The sequence below is a fragment of the Bos indicus genome, chromosome 1 (assembly GCF_029378745.1).
Source record: "Bos indicus isolate NIAB-ARS_2022 breed Sahiwal x Tharparkar chromosome 1, NIAB-ARS_B.indTharparkar_mat_pri_1.0, whole genome shotgun sequence".
Lineage (NCBI taxonomy): Eukaryota > Metazoa > Chordata > Mammalia > Artiodactyla > Bovidae > Bos > Bos indicus.
This window is the reverse complement of record NC_091760.1, coordinates 74,786,661-74,810,694: the sequence shown is the minus strand read 5'-3', so window position 1 is coordinate 74,810,694 and position 24,034 is coordinate 74,786,661. Positions and strand designations below refer to the sequence as shown.

The 24,034-nt window shown below is 38.4% G+C and overlaps 2 protein-coding genes across 20 annotated transcripts in view; one reads left to right on the top strand and one right to left on the bottom strand.

The window, feature by feature from the left end:
- PLAAT1 (phospholipase A and acyltransferase 1) overlaps nucleotides 1–24,034 on the top strand; it is a 41,125-nt gene that overhangs the window by 4,614 nt on the left and 12,477 nt on the right. For 5 of the 17 annotated variants that reach the window (XM_019958036.2, XM_070789834.1, XM_070789816.1 and 2 more), the window contains exons 2-6: nucleotides 984–1,061; nucleotides 3,253–3,386; nucleotides 3,994–4,132; nucleotides 10,085–10,353; nucleotides 18,040–18,289. In XM_019958036.2, coding sequence (XP_019813595.1) covers nucleotides 3,324–3,386; nucleotides 3,994–4,132; nucleotides 10,085–10,353; nucleotides 18,040–18,141 — 573 coding nt within the window. In that variant the 5' untranslated portion in view covers nucleotides 984–1,061; nucleotides 3,253–3,323 and the 3' untranslated portion in view covers nucleotides 18,142–18,289. Of the gene's footprint in view, nucleotides 1–261; nucleotides 345–682; nucleotides 1,062–1,176; nucleotides 2,114–3,252; nucleotides 3,387–3,993; nucleotides 4,133–10,084; nucleotides 10,354–14,420; nucleotides 15,174–18,039; nucleotides 18,290–24,034 lie in introns of those variants that run through there. The other 12 variants (XM_019958046.2, XM_070789881.1, XM_070789863.1 and 9 more) reach the window with 9 other exon arrangements.
- ATP13A5 (ATPase 13A5) overlaps nucleotides 22,450–24,034 on the bottom strand; it is a 121,747-nt gene continuing 120,162 nt past the window's right edge. For 2 of the 3 annotated variants that reach the window (XM_019957951.2, XM_019957957.2), the window contains exon 30: nucleotides 22,450–23,066. In XM_019957951.2, coding sequence (XP_019813510.2) covers nucleotides 22,806–23,066 — 261 coding nt within the window. In that variant the 3' untranslated portion in view covers nucleotides 22,450–22,805. The remainder of the gene's footprint in view (nucleotides 23,067–24,034) is intronic. The other variant, XM_019957963.2, reaches the window with a different exon arrangement.

The window sequence follows — 24,034 nt, the reverse complement described above, 5'->3', positions numbered from 1 at the left end:
ATCTGCCTGCAATGCAGGAAACATGGGTCCCATCCCTGGGTGGGGAAGATCCCCTGGGGGAGGACTTGGCAACCCACTCTAGTATTCTTACCTGGAGAATCCCATGGACAGAGGAGCCTGGCAGGCTACAGTCCATGGGGTTGCAAAGAATCGGACATGACTGAAGCAACTTATGCAAGCACACATGGTAGTTATGAGTTACATTTTTAAAGGGATTTCTAGACTGCTTTGAGTGACTGCAAAATTTTATATTTTCACCAGCACTGCGTGAATGATTCAGTAACTCTACATCCCTGCCAGAATTTTCTCTGGTCACAGTTTTTTTATTTTAGCTATTGTGATAGGTAAGTAGTGCTATCGTGGTTTTAATCCAAATTTCCCTAATTGCTAATGATGTAACATGGCTTGCTTGACATCTGTGTCTCTTCTTTGACAAAATGTGTCATTGTGTCTTTTGCTCAGATTCTAACTGTAGTCTTTTCAATTGTTAAGTTTTGAGTGTTCTTTTTATGTTCTTGATATTGGTCCTTTCTTGGATATGTGGTTTTCAAAAATATTCTTCTGCTCCATAGCTTATCTTTTTTGTCATTTTAGCAGGATCTTTTGTGTTGCAAAAGTTTGACATTTTGAGGACATCAAATTTGTCAGTTTTCCCTTTTATGGATAGTACTTTTGGTATCAGTTTCCCAGGTAGAGCAGTGCTAAAGAATCCACCTGCCAATGCAGGAGATACAAGAGACTCTGACTCGGTCTCTGGGTCGAGAAGATTCCCTGGAGAAGGAAGTGGCAACCCTCTCCAGTGTTCCTGCCTGGGAAATCCCATGGACAGAGGAGCGTGACGGGCTGCAGTCCATGGAGTCGCAAAGAGTTGGACATGACTGAGCACACATATGCACACTTCTGGTATCAAGTCTAAGAAATCTTTGTTTACCCTGGAGCCTGAGGATTTCCTCCTATCTGTTTTTCTTCTTTATGTTTTATAGTTTTATATTTTGCATATAAGTCCCAAAGTGACAGAAGTCATGGAGAAGACCTGAAGCAAGAAATCATATCTCTCACACGTAAGCCAGTTATTTTTTTCCCTCCATGTTTTATAATTCAAGGATTTCAGTGAGTATTTTTCAGAAATTGGCATTTGCTACTATCATTTTAGCTGTAAAATGGGATAATAACATAATAAACTCAAATCATGGTAGATTTTTTAAAAAATTAATTAGGGTTAATTGAGATAGTGCACTTGAAAAAAAAACATGTTATACTACAAAGTACTTTCTGTTCAAATGGTGGTTATTATTGTAAGCTTGGCTAGGTCTCTGAATGCTAACAGGCAGCTGTGTGTGCTTGCTGCTTCCTATTCATGGGAAATGTGTTTGTTTATATCATAGTGTAGTATCTATTTTTCCTTTTAGTGCCCATGTGGCCAAATTTTGAACTGCCATTTTAATAAGACTCAAACATATTTGAGAGGGTGGTTAGACTTAACGGTTTCCATAAAGTTGTTTTAATAGTTGTTTTTCAACAGATGGACAGCTTGCATTTGGCCTCCTTTCTGTGACAGGGTGATGATTGAACTTTTCAACAGATGGCATACAAATACTTGAGAAAACACCCTCCCAATATTAATTGTTGTAAAAAAAGACTTTTAGCGTGCCAGGGAAATAATAGTCTGTATTCCCAAGTCCTTTGCCTATGCTATTATAATTATAATTTAGATGATTTGGAAGTTCCCCTTTCTGGCACTGGGGTTTATTTTGTAAATGAGTATCTACATTAGAGTGAGAGATGCCGAGGAATACTCTGTTGTCAATTAGATGTTCAACATGGATATAGCATAAAATCCCTTTTTGATTATCAGTGAATGTACATAACTTCCTTTTACTGAGTCATTCTGCTTCAGTGCTATACATAGGAAATGTAATGTTCCATAAAAATCACCCATCAGAGACTTATATGTTCTTTCTTAAAAATACTCTCTTCAAAGGAAAAAAATCACCAAACTGAGAATTTTCAGACATACACATTAATATGATGAACTTCCCAAACTTCAAAATTGTCTCCTTTCTGCCTCAACTACTTTGCACTTGTTTTGGATTCAAAAATGAAGAATTAGACAGTAAGCAGGGCAGTTGAGGAGTGGTGGAAATCTGGAGGGTGTTTGTGGTTGTCACAGTAACAAGGAGCATTTACTGATATTTAGTGGGTATGTTGCTGAACCTGGGTTTGGGTCCTCTTGCTTGACATGCAGCAAAGTCAATCTCCTGAGACTGGGTTGTGGTGAAGGAAAGTATAGTATTCATTGCATGGTGCCAGGCAAGAAGAATGGGCAGTTCATGCTGAAAAGATCTGAACTCCCCAGTGGCTTTCAGAGAAGGGTGTTTAAAGGCAAGGTGAGGGAGGGACCACAGGCTGTGTGATCAGCTTATGCTCAGTTCTTATATTGGATAGTATCCAATGTGAAGTTTCAAAGATGATTAATCTTGTGATTTCAACCATTTGGGGGTCTATATGCTTGAGGTCAGTAGTTTTCACCTGTAAAAACAATTTAGGAATGTGAGATCTTTATCTTTCAGAGAACTAGGAGTTTGGTGACTCTACCATGTGGCTGGTTTATAGTCTAAATTGTTACCAGTTTCCCCACTCAACAGCTATTCCTTTTTTCTACCTTTTCACATTTCCTAATCATTAACTCTTCTTTTAAATTCATTAACTCCTTTTTTGAATAGAAATTATAACCAAAAAATATTTGTGGGGAATATCCCAAAGATTAGCTGTTTAATTGAGACAGTTGAGACATATATATTACTTGTTATGTGCCAACTACTTCTTTACTTATTTTAAATTTAGTTTTAGTTGGAGAATAGTTGCCTTACAGAGTTGTGTTGGTTTATGCCGTGAACAGTGAAAGTGAAGTCACTCAGTCGTGTCTGACTCTTTGCGACCCCATAGACTGAGGAGCCTATAGGCTACAGGCTCCTCTGACCATGGGATTTTCCAGGCAAGAACACTGGAGTGGGTTGTCATTTCCTTCTCCAGGAGATCTTCCCGACCCAGGAATTGAAGCTGGGTCTCCCGCATTGTAGGCAGACACTTTACCATCTGAGCCATGAGGGAAGTGCTCGGTTTATGCCATACACCTAATCATTAACCCTTGAGTCAGCCTCTTGAGACTCAGGGGAGGTCTGGGAGACTCAGATAAAGCAAAAGACTTTTACTTCAAAGGACAGTGACACGGGGAATTGTATATGGTTTCAGGCGGACGCAAGTGTGCCTAAGTCTGCACAGCACAGTTCAGCACAAGGAAGAAAGGTCCTGTGTCTTACAGTATGCCTGGATATCAGACTGGACACTCTTCTGAGCCTGGAACTTGTGTCTGCTTAAAACACAGAGTAAGTTTTGCAATTAAAGGTTTTTGCTTTTTTTTTTTTTTTGCACAGAATGTTAGTGTCTACAAACCTCTTCTTTTTGATTTTACTATGTTGCTATATGAAAGGCTGAAAGACTCTGATCTTCTACTTCTAAACCCTGATGTATTTTATTATAAGTGCTTTATTATATTTTTGGGTATTCATGAACTCAGCATTTACACAGTAAAACAAGTATTATTACAAATTTACTTCCCCTTTCTATTCCAAATAGGGTATCATATTAATTTTTGAAATCTTGTATATAGGTAAATTACATTATCCACGAATTTCTGGATTTAAAGAGAGAATTATGAAATGCTTATTATAACAAAGGAGCCCTGGGGTTAATCAGTATGAGAAGCACTGCTGTAGAAAATTAAGCAATAGCAGACAGATTCTTTCTCCACTTGCCTGTATGTGTGCACATAATTCTGTGTTGGAATCATTCAAAGGACAGTGGTGTGAGTCTAAATATTTAATAAGGGATGCAGTCCCAATAAAGTCTGTATTGTTATGTTTCTATAGAAGCCTTGAACTGATTTTCTTTTGGCAAGTCACATCAGCTAGATCTTGGTGTCTGTCATTGCAGATGGCATTTAATGATTGCTTTAGTTTGAGCTATCCTGGCAATCCTCGGCCAGGGGATTTGATTGAAGTGTTTCGTCCTTGTTATCAACATTGGGCACTGTACTTGGGTGATGGGTATGTTATCAACATAGCACCTCTAGGTAAGTTTTGCTTTCTGAAGTTCCTGGGAGTTTTTTAGCTTTCTTGCTACAAGAAGTAATCATGAACAAAATTATAAAACAAACCAGAAATATAATGTAGAAACTAGGTAAATCCAGCTGATCTAGGATTTTGGAAGGATATTCTAAGACATCCTGGGGTGTGAAGTCAAGTAGGCCTTAGGAAGCATTACTACGAAAAAAGCTAGTGGAGGTGATAGAATTCCAGCTGAGCTTTCTCAAATCCTAAAAGATGATGCTGTGAAAGTGCTGCACTCAGTATGTGGGCAAATTTGGAAAGCTCAGCAATGGTCGCAGGACTGGAATTCCAATCCCAAAGAAGGGCAATGCCCAAGAGTGTTCAAACTACCATACAATTCACTAATTTCACATGCTAGCAAGATTATGCTCAAAATCCTTCAAGCTAGGCTTCAGCAGTAAGTGAACCTAGAACTTCCAGATGTACAGATGCCAGCATCCATTGGATCATAGAGAAAGCAAGGGAATTCCAGAAAAACATCTACTTCTGCTTCACTGACTACACTAGAGCCTTTGACTGTGTGGACCACAACAAACTGTGGAAAATTCTTAAAGAAATGTTAATACTAGACCACCTTACATGTCTCCTGAGAAGCCTGTATGCTGTATTAAGTCAAGAAGCAGTAGTCCGAACTGGACATGGAACAATGGACTGGTTCAGAATTGGGAAAGGAGTACATCAAGGTTGTATATTGTCACCCTGCTTATTTAACTTATATGCAGAGTACATCATATGAAATGCTGGAAGATAGTGAAGGACAGGGAAGGCTGGTATGCTATAGTCGATGGGGTCCCAAAAAGTTGGACACGAGTTAGCGACTGGACAAGAATGAACAATTCTAAGGCTAAAGTGGCATTGAAGAAATCACAAAAGCCAAGTAACATTAGGATTTTAAGCTTATGGATTAAAAAAAAAAAAACACAAAAAGTAAATGAACAACAGACTGGTTCCAAATAGGAAAAGGAGTATGTAAAGGCTGTGTATCGTCACCCTGTTTATATGCAGAGTACATCATGAGAAATGCTGGGCTGGAGGAAGCACAAGCTGGAATCAAGATTGCCAGGAGAAATGTCAATAACCTCAGATATGCAGATGATACCACCCTTATGGCAGAAAGTGAAGAAGAACTAAAGAGCCTCTTGATGAAAGTGAAAGAGGAAAGTGAAAAAGTTGGCCTAAAGCTCAGCATTCAGAAAACTAAGATCATGGCATCCGGTGTCATCACTTCATGGCAAATAGATGTGGAAACAGTGGCTGACTTTATTTTTTTGGGCTCCAAAATCACTGCAGATGGTGATTGCAGCCATGAAATTAAAAATGCTTACTCCTTGGAAGGAAAGTTATGACCAACCTAGACAGCATATTGAAAAGCAGAGACATTACTTTGTCAACAAAGGTCTGTCTAGTCAAGGCTATGGTTTTTCCAGTAGTCATGTATGGATGTGAGAGTTGGACTATAAAGAAAGCTGAGCGCCGAAGAATTGATGCTTTTGAACTGTGGTGTTGGAGAAGACTCTTGAGAGTCCCTTGGACTGCAAGGAGATCCAACCAGTCCATCCTAAAGGAGATCAGTCTTGGGTGTTCATTGGAAGGACTGATGTTGAAGCTGAAACTCCAGTACTTTGGCCACCTGATGCAAAGAACTGACTCATTTGAAAAGACCCTGATGCTGGGGAAGATTGAAGGCAGGAGGAGAAGGTGACAACAGAGGATGAGATAGTTGGATGGCATCATTGACTTGATGGACATGTGTTTGGGTTAACTCCAGGAGTTGGTGATGGACAGGGAGGCCTGGTGTGCTGCAGTTCATGGGGTTGCAAAGAGTTGGACATGACTGAGCGACTGAACTGAACTGAACTGAACTGAATTAACTGGGGAAGATATTTGCCACAAATGTGACAAGAGTCAGTGTCTTTATATATAATACAAGTAGATTATTTCAATCACTTAACATCTATTTATAGATTTTTCTTGTTATATGCCAAATATTATTCAAATGCTAGGGATACATAAGCCAATCCCTACATTCTAGTGGACAGAGAGAGAGAGAGACAGAGAGAGAGGAGACAGAGAGCCTGAGAGAGGGAGTATGAACAGAATACAGAAAGCAATGTTAGATTAGAGATAAGTGATATGGAGAAAATAAATCATAGAAGCAGGATAGGAAGTTCTGGGGAGTTGTAGTTGCTACAGTTTGAAATTAGCTGGTCGGGAAAATCTCATGAGAAAGGAACATTTGAGAAAACTTGAAAGAGGTGAGGAAACCCAGCACATGATATTTGGGGCAAGAGTTTCTTCCTCCGAGGGAACAGTGAATACTCAAATCCCAACAAACAAATGGATAAAAGATTGTGAACAGTTTGTAGAAGATGAAAGTCTCCAAGACCCATTTTTAAAGCATTCAGCTTTTAAGTCATCTAGGAATTATAAAATGATAGATTTTATGCCTCTCACATTAGCAGAATTTTAAAAAATGAAAATCAGTGTTGATAAAAGTATAATGAAATGAACACAGGATATTGTTGATAGAAATACAAGTTGATAAAATCATTCCCCAAAACAATTTAGCAAGATGTGTCAAGAGTCTTGAGCTTCCCTGGTGGCTGGGTGGTAAAGAATCTGCCTACAACGCAGGAACTGCAGGAGACATGGGTTTGATCCCTGGGTCGGGAATATCCCATGGAGGAGAGCATGGCCACCCACTCCAGTCTTCTTGCCTGGAGAACTCCATGGACAGAGGAGCCTGGTGGGCTACAGTCCATGGGATCACAAAGAGCTGGACATGACTGAAGTGACTTGGCATGCATGCACGTTAAGAGTCTTAAAAGAGTTTCCATGCTCTGATCCTGTAATTCTACCTCTATGAATCTATTCTTGGGAAATATTTTTAGAGAACTTATTTAGGATTTGTGTATTAGAGTGTTCACTGCTATCTCATTTATAATGGTTTAAAAAAAGGACAATGGGAAAAAAGTAACTATTGATTTTTTATGGTGGGTAAAAAAAGTTAGACAATGGATTAATAAGATTAAAAAGATAATGGTTAAATGAATTATGATTTAGCCTCAGATATTAGGATTTTGTGTTTGGTAGAACTTTTTAGTTGCAAGTAATAAATCAAATTAGTTTAGAAAAAAAGGCAAATTCATTGCTTTACTGAAGTAAACTACAGGAAGGGAAGAGATGAGGCTGGTCTCAGGGATACCTGGATCTAGAAGTTTAAACACTATCAAAACTCTTTGTCCCACATCTGCATTCTTTTTGTATATATTTTATTTATTTTCCCAGGCTATGTCTAAGAAGCTGAACTGATGACCCTAGGCATCCTTAGGCTCACATCCTTGTAGGCTGGTGACCCACAGGAGAGAGATACTCTTTGTCTGCTAAAGTTAGAAAAATCATGGAGAATGACTCTTGATTGTCTGGTGTGGGTCCCCTGTCCATTACGGAACCATCACTATGTCCAGGAATGGGACAGTATGACTGGCTTAGACAGAGTCTTTTCTAGAAAGAAAGAAGTAGTGGTAGGATGAAGTGCTAAGCAGACTAAAACAGTGGCCACTTTAACAGCTGAAAGTAATTTCTAGATATCTTTAATTGCATGAAAGATGATCTGGTATGATAACTATTGGCAAATTACAGATTAAAAATGCAATGTGTAATATGGTATCGAGTTTGCAAAGAAATCATATATATACACATATGTGTTAATGTAAACACATACATGTATATTTGCAAGTGATAAAGACAGTGTAAATACATTAATAATGATAGTTATTTCTGGCAGGATAGCAGGTAATTTATATTTAGTGTTTATGCTGTATTTTTCTGTATTTTCTACATGTTTAGAAATGAGTACAAGCTATTAAGAAAAATGTATGCAAATAACAAAGAGCCTAGAATATTTTTTCCCTCAAGATACCTTTAAAAAGAAGTGTTTACAGGTTGAAGTTTTACTATCTTGAGAGCTTCTGAGAACTTTTAATGAAGTGATTTTTGCGAGATTTTGAGCTATTTGCCACTTGTTCTGGAATACTGGAAATGGAAATGGCAAATAAAATGGCATTTACGATACAGAGCTATTCATTCTGTAGAGTCTAGTGATTAATACTAAGGAATTCTTTATATTATCTCTGCAGCTTTCACATTTAGAAAACAATATGAGGCTTTTGTGCTGTTTCCTTTTTTTCACATCTTAAGCTCCATACTGATATGGTTCAAGCACTGAGCTTTGACTGAAATTAAATTCCTGTTTCTGTTAACTACTTGTGTGATGTTCCGCAAGCCAGTTTCTCTCTCCACGCTTTGATTTTGTCATCAATAAATTGATTGCTTCAAACTAGTTGATGAGTAATTCTAACTAGGATATACGTGTTCTATGAACTTGTACTGTGTAAGAATTTGGAATATGTAAGGTATTGAAAATGCTACTCCAATGAAAAGGAGTTCAAAGGAGTGAAAAAAAAGAGGAGTAGGAAAAAAAGTTTGCTTTTAGTCATTACTGAAAGGAAAAGTGTCTAAACACTGGTTATATAGCAGCCTTTCATCTCATGGTTTACTTCAACAATGGCCAAGCATAGCAATCTTGGGCAGATAGAGAGGGCCTAGGGCCTGGCTTTAAAGCTGAACACTAAGGAATCACTTTTCCAATCTCAGATAACAACCATGGCCAGTCAGGATACAGAGATTTGGGGCTGTTTAGGCAAATGCTTGGGAGAAGGCAGTGGCAACCCACTCCAGTACTCTTGCCAGGAAAATCCCATGGACGGAGGAGCCTGGTAGGCTGTAGTCCATGGGGTCGCTAGGAGTCAGACACGACTGAGCGACTTCACTTTCACTTTTCACTTTCCTGCATTGAAGAAGGAAATGGCAACCCACTCCAGTGTTCTTGCCTGGAGAATCCCAGGGACGGGGGAGCCTGGTGGGCTGCCGTCTATGGAGTCGCACAGAGTTGGACACGACTGAAGCGACTTAGCAGCAGGCAAATGCTTACCAATAGAGGCAGTAAGATGGAGTGGTGGGGCACAGGGCGTTGTGACAGGTGGGTGGAGCACAGCAAAGGACCACATAGAGTGGATAGTGCCTACTGCATTAGGCTTAGTTTTAGGACTTAGTTTCTTGGCTAAAGGAACTAGCAAAACAAAGACAGGGCCCCAGCTGATCCCAACTGACCCTGTCAAATGCTTAGGGTCCCCAGCAGATTTCAAAGTAAAGCCTGATTAAAAGAATAAGTGTAAAAGCAGAGAGGTAGCTGTAAGAAGTGCAGCTTAGTTGTAAGAGGAGAGCATCAATCTTAACACTCTGCTGCTAAGCCCAAGCATACTAATTTAGAAAGGTTCTGGTGCCAAAAAACAGGGCTTTATAGAAAAAGGGGGCAGTGATCTTCTCTGTACTATGTTAGAAACATATGCCAAGATCCCTAATAATAATACTAATTGATAGAGAACTTACACCTCAAGAATGAGTAGATTTTTCACACCCAGTTTGTTCTATATGTTGTTGTTTAGTCGCTCAGTCGTGTCCGACTCTTTTGCAACCCCATGGACTGTAGCCCACCAGGCTCCTCTGTCCATGGCATTTCCCAGGCAAGAATACTGGAGTGGGTTGCCATGGCCTGCTCCAGGGGATCTTCCCAACCCAGGGATCGAGCCCTCATCTCTTATGTCTCCTGCATTGACAGGCAGATTCTTTACTGCTGAGCCACCAGGGAAGCCCAATGGGGAGATAGAAATTTTCAAAAAGTTTTCTTATATTCTCAGTCTTAAGAGTATTGAATAAGTGTTATTGGTAAATTAGAGAATGAGTGTTGATGGTTAGTAAGATTAAGTGGTTTCTGGTTTGAGGATAAGTTAGGATGGCATTGGAGTTCACTGGGCTGGATTGTTGTGTTTTGCTAACCAGAATTCTCCTTATAGAGGATGGCATCTCCCCATCGTTTACAAGTGCCAAGTCTCTATTCAGCAGAAAGGCCCTGGTGAAGATGCAGCTTTTGAAGGATGTTGTTGGAAAAGACACATACAGAATAAACAATAAATATGATGATACATACCCCCCTCTCCCTGTTGAAGAAGTTATCCAACGGTCAGAGTTTGTTATTGGGCAAGAGGTGGAATATGACATACTTGTCAACAACTGTGAGCATTTTGTGACTTTGCTTCGATACGGAGAAGGAGTTTCAGAGCAGGTGAGTTTTCTTTAGGAGAAATAAAAATTTCTTACATTGGGAAGATAATAACTACCCAGTCTTGATCAAGTTTTCAGACCTCAAACAAATGGAAAAGAACAAGAATATATGAGAACACTGAAGGACAAAGAAGGGAATTGAATTACCCAAGGTCACTCAGAAAGTTCATGACCAAACAGATGAGAACATTTTGTGTCATGAATCTGGGGCTAGAAGGGACTTGAAGCAGAGTCAAGACCATGTCTTTCTGTCTGTCTTAATGCCCCCGTCCTTCAGTATTTTTTTTTTTCATTACCGTACCATACAGCAGTTAAATCAGTAACTATATATATTGAAAAGAATGTTGACTTTTTTGAGTGGGAGTTCCTTTTGCCAAAAACATAGATGGTAGTACTGAGATGCTTTTCCATTAACTGAAAGAGGCTAACTGATACCATGGATTTGTGGATGTCTTCAATTTCCTTGCAACACTAATTTCAAAGAAATGTTGTGCTTTTAAGTGGATCCAACGCTAAAGCATCTGCCTACAATGAGGGAGACCCAGGTTCAATCCCTGGGTTGGGAAGATCTCCTGGAGAAGGAAATGGCAACCCACTCCAGTATTCTTGCCTGGAAAATCCCATGGACAGAGGAGCCTAGTAGGTTACAGTCCATGGGGTCGCAAAGAGTTAGACACGACTGAGTGACTTCACTTTCACTTTTGATTCATTGAGCTTTTGGATGATTTTTTAGTGGATTAATTGACTTTATTTTTAAAGTAGCTTATAGTTTTGGTATTTACCACCACTGTTCAGTAGTGTAGCAGATTCCTCACTGAAAGCGAGCTTGATTCAGTTGCCCTTTCCCTACTTACCTTCCCAGCAATTCAGTTGCATCATTGATGTTTTAACCCAAAGATTTATTAAAATTAATATATAAAGGCTCCTAGTATCTTGAAATGGTGGATCTGTTGTATAAATGTCTATTCTAAGGATTGAAATTATAACTCTGCTCATGAAAGCTTGGAAGAATGGAAAATAGAACATAATGAAAGGATACATTTGTTTTTATTAAGAAATAATTTAATTGGAAATTCATTTTTACTAGGAAATACATTACTATAATGAACTATACACATGTAGCAATAAATTGTTTCTGAGCCAAAACATAGAAGATAACAGACATAAATATCTGCTCATTTTTGCATTGAAAAGTAGTGTATAGCTAGGAAATAAAGTTGTTAATGATAAAGTTATCAACAGTACTCAATCAGCAATTTTTAAAAATGTGGCTAAATCAAAAGATATTACAGGTCTCTTTTTGCTCAGACTCGTACTTGTAGTCTATCTTCTTTTCACCTTTCATACCCAAATAAGACCCATGAAAAAGTAACTATTTTTCAAGAACTAGAAGAACTCTTCTCTAGCAGCTTCTGATGGGTGTAGTAACAGCCTTAAAGACACATCTGAGCTTTGGAATTCTGCTGATCTGAGCTAGAACCCCATCTTCACCACTTCTAACCTGGATAACTTTGGACATGTTTATCAGTTTCCTAATCTGTCAAACAAAGTTGTTTCATAGATTGTAAGAGATTTTTAAAGTCTCTTAGCATGTTCTATTAGCAGCAGCAGCAGCATGTTCTATTAAATATTATTCATCCCAATAAAAGGTATACTTCCATCGATATTACTTTTTATTTTAGCAATTTTATAGGTCTTTGTTGATACGCTTTAGTAATATTCTGTTGATCTAACAGAAACTGCAGCATTTGAATTATTTGTTATTACTATCAATAATAGTACTAATAATAGCTAATGTTAGATTTGTTTCTGGGGTCCCTTTAAGGCTCAAGGATCTTGAGCATAGAACAGTTTCCTTGGGAAATGGCTGTGTATTTCCAGTTCAGTTCAGTTCAGTTCAGTCGTTCAGTCGTGTCTGACTCTTTGCGACCCCATGAACTGCAGCACGCTAGGCCTCCCTGTCGATCACCAACTCCCGGAGTTCACCCAAACCCATGTCCATCGAGTCGGTGATACCATCCAACCATCTCATCTTCTGTCGTCCCCTTCTCCTCCTGCCCTCAATCTTTCCCAGCATCAGGATCTTTTCAAATGAGTCAGTTCTTCCCATCAGGTGGCGAAAGTATTGGAGTTTCAGCTTCAACATCAGTCCTTCCAAAGAACACCCAGGACTGATCTCCTTTAGGATGGACTGGTTGGATCTCTTTGCAGTCCAAGGGACTCTCAAGAGTCTTCTCCAACACCACAGTTCAAAAGCATCAATTCTTCATTGCTCAGCCCTTTTTATAGTCCAACTCTCACATCCATATGTGACTACTGGAAAAACCATAGCCTTGACTAGACGGACCTTTGTTGGCAAAGTAATGTCTCTGCTTTTTAGTATGCTGTCTAGGTTGGTCATAACTTTCCTTCCAAGGAGTAAGAGTCTTTTAATTTCATGGCTGCAATTACCATCTGCAGTGATTTTTTTTTTTTTTTTTTTTAGAGTACGTGAAGTTGAACGTTTATTGGGAAAGTTGAATTTCTTGTATACTGAAAATATTTTTAAACCATACATATTCATAAGCATAATACAAACACCACCTACAATGCAAACACATTTTAATAAGGTTCTACTATGAATATTAATTCTAGCCAAAAGAAAATCAGGTAAACCAGTTCTCCGTATCTTTTATCTGCTTTGATGATGTAATCCAACAATTTAACATATAAACAAAGTAAGCTTTGGCACAACCCTACTTACTTCACTATGGGAACTAGGATACATACTACCGCAGATTACAAACCCAATCCCTTCATAATCAATTTAAAATTGTTACAAGAAGCAAACCTTAATGACATGTAAACATTTTTAGGGTTTCAGTTGGCAATTATGTCTTAAATGCTTAGAAAAACACACCACCATTTCTCATTATTGTTCTCTCTTTAGCTCATCTCTTCCATGAATATGGAAGAGCTTCAAACTGTCTCGACTTTAAAGTGCTAATGATGATCTCAGTTACCTTATCTCTGTCACAGGGTGTTCTTTTGTATGAAGAAAAATTTGAAAATGATAAAAGCTAAGATGCCTTCTAACTTCATAAACAAACCTATAATCTAATGATACGTCAAAAAGTCACTCCACACATACCAACTTTTTTCCTGTGAACACATAAATATATTTTTATAGAAAAACAAGTCTACAGGAAATAAATCTACTGTTCAATGAGCAGTATGGTTTGCACATGCCATCCAAAATTATTAATCAGAAGGAAATTAAGCAGGGTCTTTGCTATACAAAAGTGTCTTTCACTAATTTTGCATGTATTTATAAGAAAATGTGAATTTGGTGGATTTATTGTTGGTAAAAAGGCATCTGATATTTTAGATGTATCCATCTGCAGTGATTTTGGAGCCCCCCCCCCCACAATAAAGTCTCTCACTGTTTCCACTGTTTCCCTATCTATTTCCCAGTTAAACAAAAAACGGTAAATGATAAAAAGATTAGAAAGGTGGAAGGATTGTGGGCCCTATCCTTTTCTTCTTTGTACTTTTCTGTATTTTTTAAAAAAATTAATGGACTTTGCTTTTTAGAGTTTCAAGTTCACAGCAACACTGAGCTGGAAGTATATACAGAATTCCCACATATTCTGTACCCTCCACCCCGACACACACACACATATCCTTCCCCACTGTTAGCATCCCATAGCACTGTGGATTATTTGTTATATAAGATGAGCCAACATTGATACATCATTATCAACCAGAGTTCATACTGAAGGAAACCAGAGCATACCACCCCAAATATGTTACTTTGGCATAAGGATTATTTTGAGCAATGGAGAAGCAATTGAGTAGGAGCAGAAGGAAATAAAGCTCGCTGCCCTCCCCCTATTTTTCTAAAAGTAGGACAGAAACTTTCAAAGGTATCCTGCCTCCCCACTCTACCAGGAAGGACAAAAGGTAATCACCCGGGACAACCCATGTTTAATGTAAGACCCTTAGCAGCCTGGAGAGGGCACTAGAGGAATCTACTTAACAAACTACTCACAGGCTTCTGTATACCATTAGTTTCCTACCTTCCCACAGGTTGTCGCCCTTGGAAGAGGAACCACTTTTCCTTCACTTCTCTACAAATTTATTTTTCTTTGGTGAAGATGCTCTATAAGTCTGAATTCTAAGCCACGTCTTTGAGTTACTTCTTCCCTGAATTTCTACCATGAGTGTATGAGACGTGCATGTTAATCAACTGCTGTTCATTTTCCTCTTGTTAATTTGTCTTTTATTACAGAGCCTCAGCTGAGAACTTAAGATGGGTAAAGAAAAGAATTTTCCTCTCCTCGAATAGTTAATGTTAGGGTTCACTCTGCGTTGTACCTTCTGTGGGTTTTGACAAATATATAATACATGTATCCATCATTACAATATCATACAGGATAGTTTCCCAGCCCTGAAAATCTCTATACTCTGCCTGTCATTCATTCCTCACTCTCCATAAACCTCTGATAATCACTAATTTTTTTTTTTACTGCCGTGTGTTTTATCTTTCCCAGAATGTCATATAGTTGAAATCATACAAAGCAAAATGCACTTAAAATTCTTCCATGTCTTTTCATTAGATGGTTTGATTGCTCATTTCTGTTTATCACTGAATAATATTCCATTTTCTGGATGCATTACAGTGTATTTATCCACTAACCTACTGAAGGATATCTTGATTGCTTCCAAGTTGTGGTGATTATGAATAAAGTTGCTAGAAACATTTGTGTGCAGCTTTTTTGTGGATGTAAATTTTTGACTCATTTGGATAAACACCAAGAATTATGATCACCAGATCATATGGTAAGAGTATGTTTAGTTTTGTTAAAAGAAAAAACAACTGCCAAGCTAGCTTCCAAAGTGGCTGTACTATTTTGAATTCCCGGTAATGAATGAGAGTTCCTGTTGCTCCACATCTTCTTTAGCATTTGGCGTTGTCCGTGTTTTGGAGGTCAGCCATTCTGATAGGTACATAGTGATATCACCATTGTTTTAACTTGCAATTCCTTAAATATGTATGATGTTGACCATCTTTTCATATATTATTTGCTATCTGCATATCATATTTGGTGATGTGTCTCAAACTCTTTTGCCCATTTTTAATTGGGTTGCTTACTTGTTTTCATATTTTGAAGAGTTCTTAGCATATTTTGGAAAACAGTCCTTCATCAAATACGACTTTTGCAAATGTTTTCTTCCAGCCTGTGGCTTGTCTTTATTTTTATAAATTCCTAAAATCAACATTTCTCACTGTGAGTCTAAACAAGTTACTAAGTACACCTGTCTTTGTGCACTATGGCAGCACCCTTGAGTGTGCCTGTGCGAGCTGACACGCAGTACACCTGACTGTGCTTCATTGCAGCACTGTAGCCTTAGAGTCTTGGGGGAAGAGAGATTTTTGATAACCACTGTAGTTGTCTGTGACCCAGCTTCACTGATACCCGGACCCAGCTGCTTCAGCTGTAGCTAACATTTCACTGGGCATGTATAGATCCTCAGAATCATGCCTGCCCCCCATCCCACACACACACCTGAAAGCCCTGTATAGGACAAAGTGTGTAGGATAGGATTTGGTGATCTGATAATTCTAAATGAGTCACAAAAAGTTCTTGTTCATGCTGGCTCACCATAGACATCCTGGGATTTTTTTAATCTTGCAGATCGATCCTGTTACACATAACTCTAAGGGATTGTCCAAATTATGTGGGATTTTTCCATTTAGAATGCAACTTGAAATAAATAAATGTTTGGAATTTGGGGAACTGCACACTGGAAGTGGTTTATTATAATTTTATCTTGCCTGTGCAGTCTCAGGGAATTTTGATTTAGGACTGAGTTGTCTGTCCTCTCCCCAGGTCTCTTAGATGTAGAGATTTCTCTCACGTGTTCTGTTTCTAGTGGCTGAAAGACATCCAGTGAGTTAGGACTGCATCTAGCTGTCCCCCTCCCCCCAGGATCCTGCAGGTTTTCCCAGGGCTGTCCCCTGCTGCCATTGGACACCTCTGTTTACAGACACCAATTACACCTTCCAGTTTTTTCACTGCCTGCCACTTTTCCTGTGTCAGACTCCTTGGGATCTCAGCATCTGCCTGGAATTGCATGAGGTTTGGGCTTGGTTTGTAATCCTTGATCCCTGTCTGATTATTGATTCTGCCCCCTTTTGGAATTCTGCCAGGTATCTTGTATCTCCCACCCCATTTTTGCTCCCTGTGTCCTATATGGGTAGTTCTCTGCTACAGTGAATTCTGCTTGGAAACAATTTAGGTAGCAACTAATTAAGAATTACAAATAAAATAGCCAACCAACCAAATACATAAAATTAAGAGTTGTAAACTAAAATAGGATTTTTCCATTGTTTGCCAATGTCATTCTCCCTGGCAACTAGGGATGGTGGCAGAGCAGAGATTATAATTATAGGCCATGTCCCTACAGACCACAGGGTGGTGTAATGAAGTGAATACTCTTTGTGCTGCTTTCCTAGCCAGAGCCCTTGCTGCCTGTTCCCCACAGGGAAGCCTCAGTTAGGGAGGGAGCATTATGTTGCCTATGGGGGTGGCAGGCTCAGTGGTGGAGGGCTATGGGTTAGACAGAGGGCACGCTCCAGTGTTACCTGGGTCAGGTTTTTCAGCATTTGGGCTGGTCCCCAGAGTCGTTTAGGAAAAATATTTAGCTTTATTTGAAAGCCTGACTCTTAACTCTTAGAAAACAACTCTTGTTTTCCAAATACCTGATGACACTGAAGTATCTGAATGTGACCTTTGGGTCATAAAATTGCACTCAAACCCTTGCAGATGGAAGGTAATATTAGTTGAGTGCCATGCAACCATGAATATTCATCAGTTCCCTCATCATGATGATGATTAATATCCTTAAAGCTATAAATGTCTGAACTCCTTTATGGACAATTGAACTTGAGAGTGATTTATTTTTGTTTGTCTACATGAGAAATTAATTTTTGCCATAATAGTTAACATTAGTAGTGACTTATCTTGAAGTTTGTTTATTGGAATATAAAGTGTATCTACCAAGTAAGAGTGTATGGTATTTACCTCAGATCACATTCCTGAATTATCTTCCTAACAGCTTTAAGTCAGGGAACACACACACACATGCACACACACATCCATCCAAATGCTGTCATCTTTTTAATAGACTTCTTGAGTGAGTACTCTGCTTTCTTGTCTACACTCCCTCGACCAATGCACACACATATATGCACACACTATTCACCTTGGTATAGACCCAGCCAAATGAGTATGTGCTTGGGAGCGGGGGATGTATAGGGGGAGGACACATGATTCAGGACTAAACTATATCTAAATGCCCTGGTGCTACTGCCTCCCTTGGGCAAATCACTTTTAACTTCTCAAATAGTATAAAACAGTAATGCTATACTGTCCAGGTGTACCATGATGATTATTAGGAATTGTGGCATAATAAGTTTATAAACTGTCAGAGGCTATAAAAATAACCTATGTGTATTTATATCTTTGTCATAATTATAAATTTATTTCATCTTCGTACAAAATTTTAATTTTGCATTCACCTTTAAGTTCATCCATTGTACATTAAAATGAGTCTCTGATTTAGGAAACAAGCTAAAGCTGAGGTTTAGGACACTAAGATGCTTTTAGAATAAGATGTGTTTTTGATTCCTTTTTCCTTATAGGCCAGCCGAGCGATAAGTACCATTGGGTTTGTGACAGCTGCTGCTGGTGCCTTCTCCTTCCTGGGCTTGTTTCCAAAAAGACTAAGACCAAAATTCTATTAATTTACTGAAGAGATATTGGAGCTGAAGGAATTTGTGAGGAGGAAAAGTAACCTGGGATGAATACTTATTTTCAATGCATCATTATTGTTCCAAATTTCCAGTGATGGATGACAGACTCTTTAATAAATTGCTTACTGGCATTATCTCATCATTGAGCCATGGAAATTTTTCTTCCTTAGTAGTATAGATTCATGTGGTAACTTGAACAAGAAGCAGTGGCCTTTTGAATGAACCAGTGGCAGATCTTAATATCACATCATCATTTATCCTTTTTCTTCTATAAATATTGTTTTTCTTTCCCCTGAGGGTAACTATTTTGCCAGAGGGATGAAGAACCTTTTATATGTGACCGGAAAAAATGTTAAAAATCCTTAATTATTTAGATTGGTATCAAAATTCATATGCCTTTTCTGGTGAGAGAAGAAATTTGAAATAAAGCATTTGGTCAGGTAGCTTAAGAATCTTTTATTAATAAACTATCTGAGAGTGGATACTCATCTCCTTGACCCTGTGTAGGTGTGAGCAGGAGGTGAATGGGAGAAGGAGCTCTTGGCTCCAGTGTCTCGGATCCAGTGATTTCCCTGGCAGCAACTCCTTTGTTAGGAGTATGTGACAAGTAGAAATGGGCTGTTGCTTCTACCAAGTTCCATTGTTCCCTTTGGATTTTGAAGTATTTGAAGAGTTTCACCCTTTAAACCTAAGTTCAGTTCAGTTCAGTTCAGTCGCTCAGTCGTGTCCGACTCTTTGCGACCCCATGAATCCCAGCACACCAGGCCTCCCTGTCCATCACCAACTCCCGGGGTTCACCCAAACTCACGTCCATCGAGTTGGTGATGCCATCCAGCTATCTCATCCACTGTCGTCCCCTTCTCCTCCTGCCCCCATCCCTCCCAGCATCAGAGTCTTTTCCAATGAATCAACTCTTTGTATGAGGTGGCCAAAGTACTGGAGTTTCAGCTTTAGCATCATTCCTTCCAAAGAACACCCAGGGCTGATCTCCTTTAGAATGGACTGGTTGGATCTCCTTGCAGTCCAAGGGACTCTCAAGAGTCTTTTGAACACCACACTTCCAAAGCATCAATTCTTCGGCGCTCAGCTTTCTTCACAGTCCAACTTTCACATCCATACATGATCACTGGAAAAACCATAGCCTTGACTAGATGGACCTTTGTTGGCAAAGTAATGTCTCTGCTTTTGAATATGCTATCTAGGTTGGTCATAACTTTCCTTCCAAGGAGTAAGTGTCTTTTAATTTCATGGCTGCAGTCACCATCTGCAGTGATTTTGGAGCCCCCCAAAATAAAGTCTGCCACTGTTTCCAGTGTTTACCCATCTATTTCCCATGAAGTGATGGGTAAAGACATCATTAAACATAGGTTTAAGGTGCCATATTTAGAAAACAATATCCTATATTACTTTTTATGGCTTTTACTAGAGGTTCAAGGAGTGTGGCTCAGACTGTAAAGCAGCTTCCTGCAATACAGGAAAGTTGGGTTCGATCCCTGGGTTGGGAAGATCCCCTGGAGAACGGAATGGCTACCTACTTCAGTATTTTTGCCTGGAGAATTCCATGGATGGAGGAACCTGGTGGGCTATACAGTCCATGGGGTCCCAAAGAGTTGGACATGACTGACTAACACTTTTACTTTTTCAATCAGGGAGAGACTCATGATTTTATTCTTGCATTTTATTGATTATGTGTTGGATGAAGCAAACAACTTTTTAATACCTTTCCAATGGAATTCTTGTTTGGTAGCAGATGGGGAAAAATGGATGACAGTCTCTCTATCCTGGGATTATATCAGATATTATAACATTACCCTCCAAACCACATTGCTAGTCAGTGACATCTTTATTGTATCATGGCCAAAAGCATGACATTAAATAAAGGAAATGTTTAAGTAAATATGGGGTGTTGTGGTGCAGGGAGGGAAACAAAACTTTGGTAGATAAAGGTAACAAAACAGCTGCCTCAAAGTCTTTGACATAGTAAACTGATTTGATTTTACTCCTGGGCCAGAAAATCTGTACAATCTAATTGTAGGATTAAGAACAATGATAACAAGAAACGGCCATGTGCTTCCATCAGGGCCCGTAGAGACCCTACCTTTCTTCCTGTTCCCTGACTAATCCCTTCCCTTTCTTATGGCACCAATTCTGTTTCCAGATAAACCCCAAAACTCTGTCTTCCTCCCCTGTTCCTCTGGGAATAGTGTCTTCTATCTGATAGCATGATCCAAAATTACCCTTTCATTTTTATTCTAAATTCAATTTCTTATTCCTATTATGTCCTACTCTTAAGTAACAGTAACATTAAAAAATTAAAAAAAAAAAAAACAGTCTGTTTCCTAGTATTGTCAAGTCTGAGCAGAACTGGCAACAGCTTTATGTGTTACATCCCGCAGGATATGCTTACTTTTTAGTAAAGATGACTGCAGAGGACAAATCTTAGCCTTGAACAGGAGACCTGGGTGTGGTGCAATTACCACACTGCCTGTGACAGAGGGAATGGAATTGGCAACTCAGAGGATATTTTGAGGATCCTTAAATCAAACTTCTTCTGGATAGCTGGACATGCCCACTGCAGAAGACAATCTTAGCAATACTGAATAATTGTTACAAATGCACTTTTAAGTTAAATTCATAGATTCATTTTTTCACAAATAGTGTTCAGGACTCTAGTAATGTTCAGCCTTAAGGGTAAGAACACAAAGTTAGTCATCAGTTTCCCCCTAAAACGGCCACTCTTGGTGACGGGCAGCTTCAGCCTGTCCATTTATATGTGGCCATGTTCACTGTGCTTTTATCGAACATCTTTTTCCAAGACTAGTAAACATTTCTCTGAGTGTATTTTTAGTGAATTAGACTAGATTAAATCAAAGTCTAGTGTAGAGACCAAATTTATCCTGTCCCATCCCCACCTTCAAAGAGATGTGTGAAATAAAGGTATCACCTATCAGACACCTAATAGATTGTAGAAGAAACTGAGAGAAGCTAAACACTTATTGAAAAAAGATTAAAAAATATTTTTATGCTATCTAGATATACTAGAGTATCAACTGAATCCTCTCATTCTAAAAGTCAAATTACTAAATAGAGCTATGTCAGCTCAAGGAACCTGAGCTGCTGTATGTTTTAGGTTGACATATTTCTTAATCTTTAGCTAAAAATATTTTTGATGTTTTGTTCTTTTATTGGTATCCACTAAATTAGACATATTTAAAAAATTATCACTCTCCAAGAGCTGTGTATCCAAGAAAAGGTTAAAAAGCAAATAAAATATAAATATAAAATGCTTGTTTGCATAGGAATTTGCATTTATGCTGCTGGCCTGTGTAACAAAGTGTATGGTGCTATTTACAGCAATGAATTGCTAAAATGTTGAGACATTTTTCCAATCCTAAAGATCTCATAATTGTAAAGACATGATTGAATCCATATATCACAGTATTAGGCATGTAATTGACACTCATGGAATGGGACTGGTTAGCTAATTGCCTATGACCCATTAAAGATCCATTTAATTAGCAAAATTAGATTTATGGTTACAAGGAAAATGTAGTAGGTAGTTTAAAATGTTCACTAGGAATAAATATCCTCTCAAGGTCACAGTGAGGTTGATATATGTTAAAGGTAATAATGTGCAGAACGTATTTGTAAAGGATGTACCCTTTCTTGTGATCCTTAATGTGCATCTAATAATTGATTTAGATTATGAAAAGATGAAATGGAACTTAAGGTTGTTTAATATTCTGAGAATTGTCATGCTGTAGATAAAAACATTATGGGTTCCTTCCCTGGGATTGATTTTTTTTCAGATGAGCAATGATGAGTCTGGGCCAACTTTTAGAGTTAGAACTTGAGATTTTTCTTTGTCAGTAATAAAAAGCAAATAAAGGTACCATAATTCTTAAGAGTGAAAACTACATTTTAATAGTTTTATTATTTTTGTGATCTAATTTGGAACCTCTAGCTCACTAGCCCCAAAGCAATATACTTGGGAGATGCCAATTTGAGTAGAGTTTGCTTAGCTGTGCCCAGGCCAAGGTTATAAACAATTATCAGACACCTCCATCTTTCTCCACTTCCACATTTAACAACAGGGGTGAAGTTTCTGAGGTAAATTTCAATTCTTGTTTCTCTATTAAAACCATATAAAGAACCAAAAAGAAGAATTCTGTGACCTGGAGAAAAGATATATGCATAGATGTTCTTTGCAGGCGAATATAAGATTAAGTAAATGTGTGACAAGTTATTGAGAGAAGCTTTTTTAAATATATAGATTCTTTTATTTCAGTAGATAAAGATACAAATACATTGGTGAAACTTTCAAAATTAAACTCTTTTTTCTTTCTTCTATTGATGTTCATACTATTAATTTTACTACCATAAAGAGCTGTGCATTTGAAGCAAGTCATGCTATGCATTGTGAATAAAATTTGTTAGAAAAAAAAATAATACTTTAGAAAATGCATTATTTTTCTTAATGATAGAGGATGAGGTCAAAATAAACATATGTAAACTCCTTTGTTGCAAGGTTCAATGCACTGAGAAATGCACTTTGAATCTTCAGATGGAGGAAGAAAATAAAAGGGTAGACTATTATCACCTCTCTACAATGTTTTAGATTCTGGTAAAAGGAGGATGCTATTTAACAATTCTGATTACAATCTGGTCCAGAAATGTTGTTCTGTGGTTTGGCCTCCCAAATTAAGTTTTTCTTTTGGAATCTGTTCAGAGCTTTCAAAGCCTTGGTTGATGTAGAATCCATTTCTGCCATCGCCTGAATAATCTGTCCTGTTTGTAGGAGGCCAGGTTGGGTCTTTTGCCAGTTTTCTTTGCCAGATCCTATACTGACTTTTAGAATAGATTCCAAATTCTTTCTTGATCCATAGCCAGAGCGCTCGATTTTGAAGGATGGCATCCTGGAAAATCAGGTGGAAAAGACAATCAAACCATCACCTATTTTCCCTGGCAGCCAGATTGCTCATTGCTACCCTGTTCCCCCAGACCTTCTCTAAATGTGCTAATTATTTATGCTCATCGGCCACTTCTTGCAGCCCCATGAAGCCTAGCAGCTTCCTGGGTTCATTTCCTTGAGAACTGAGTGAGCTTGTGTTCATAGAAATCTGCCAAAAGCTTACAGTCTTTCATTTCCACAGATTTCCTAGTTCAATTCTGGCAGGAGAGTCACTTAGAATTATTTTACTGCTAGAATGAAATAGCAAAATAATGTACTCAAAATCAAGAAAAGAAAAAAAAAATCACTGTTACTCGCTCCGCTCCCTGATACAAAGAAGGCATCAAGTAATGGTTTGCTGAATGAATGAATGAACTCTAAAAATCAAATGGGTTTTGCTTTCCATTTTTTGTTGTTGTTTAGTCACTAAGTTCTGTCTGACTGTTCTGCAACCCCATGGACTGTAGGCTCTGCCAGTCTCCTCTGTCCATGGAATTTCCCAGGCAAGAATACTGGAGTGGGTTGTTATTTCCTACTCCAGGGGATCTTCCCAACCTAGGGGTCAAACCCATGCCTCCTACATTGGCAGGCAGATTCTTTACCACTGAGTCACTAGGGAGGCCCTTTGCTTTCCATTTTGGGGGTTCTCTTTTTTGTACGATTACAAGCACACACAATTTTATGCATTTATAGTAATAGAAGTGCTCAAATATTGCATTCCACTTCCTCTGTCATATACAGTTTGTAGCTACCATCTTCTCAATAATCATTTTTAATGATTGTATAACATTTACTCAAATTTCTATATTACTATTTAATAGCACCTCTACTTTTGAAACACTTGATTCTAATATTTTATCACTAGATAATACTGTGATGAAAATCTTCATACATGTAAAATTTTCTGTCTTTTTAAGTTATTTTTTAAATGAA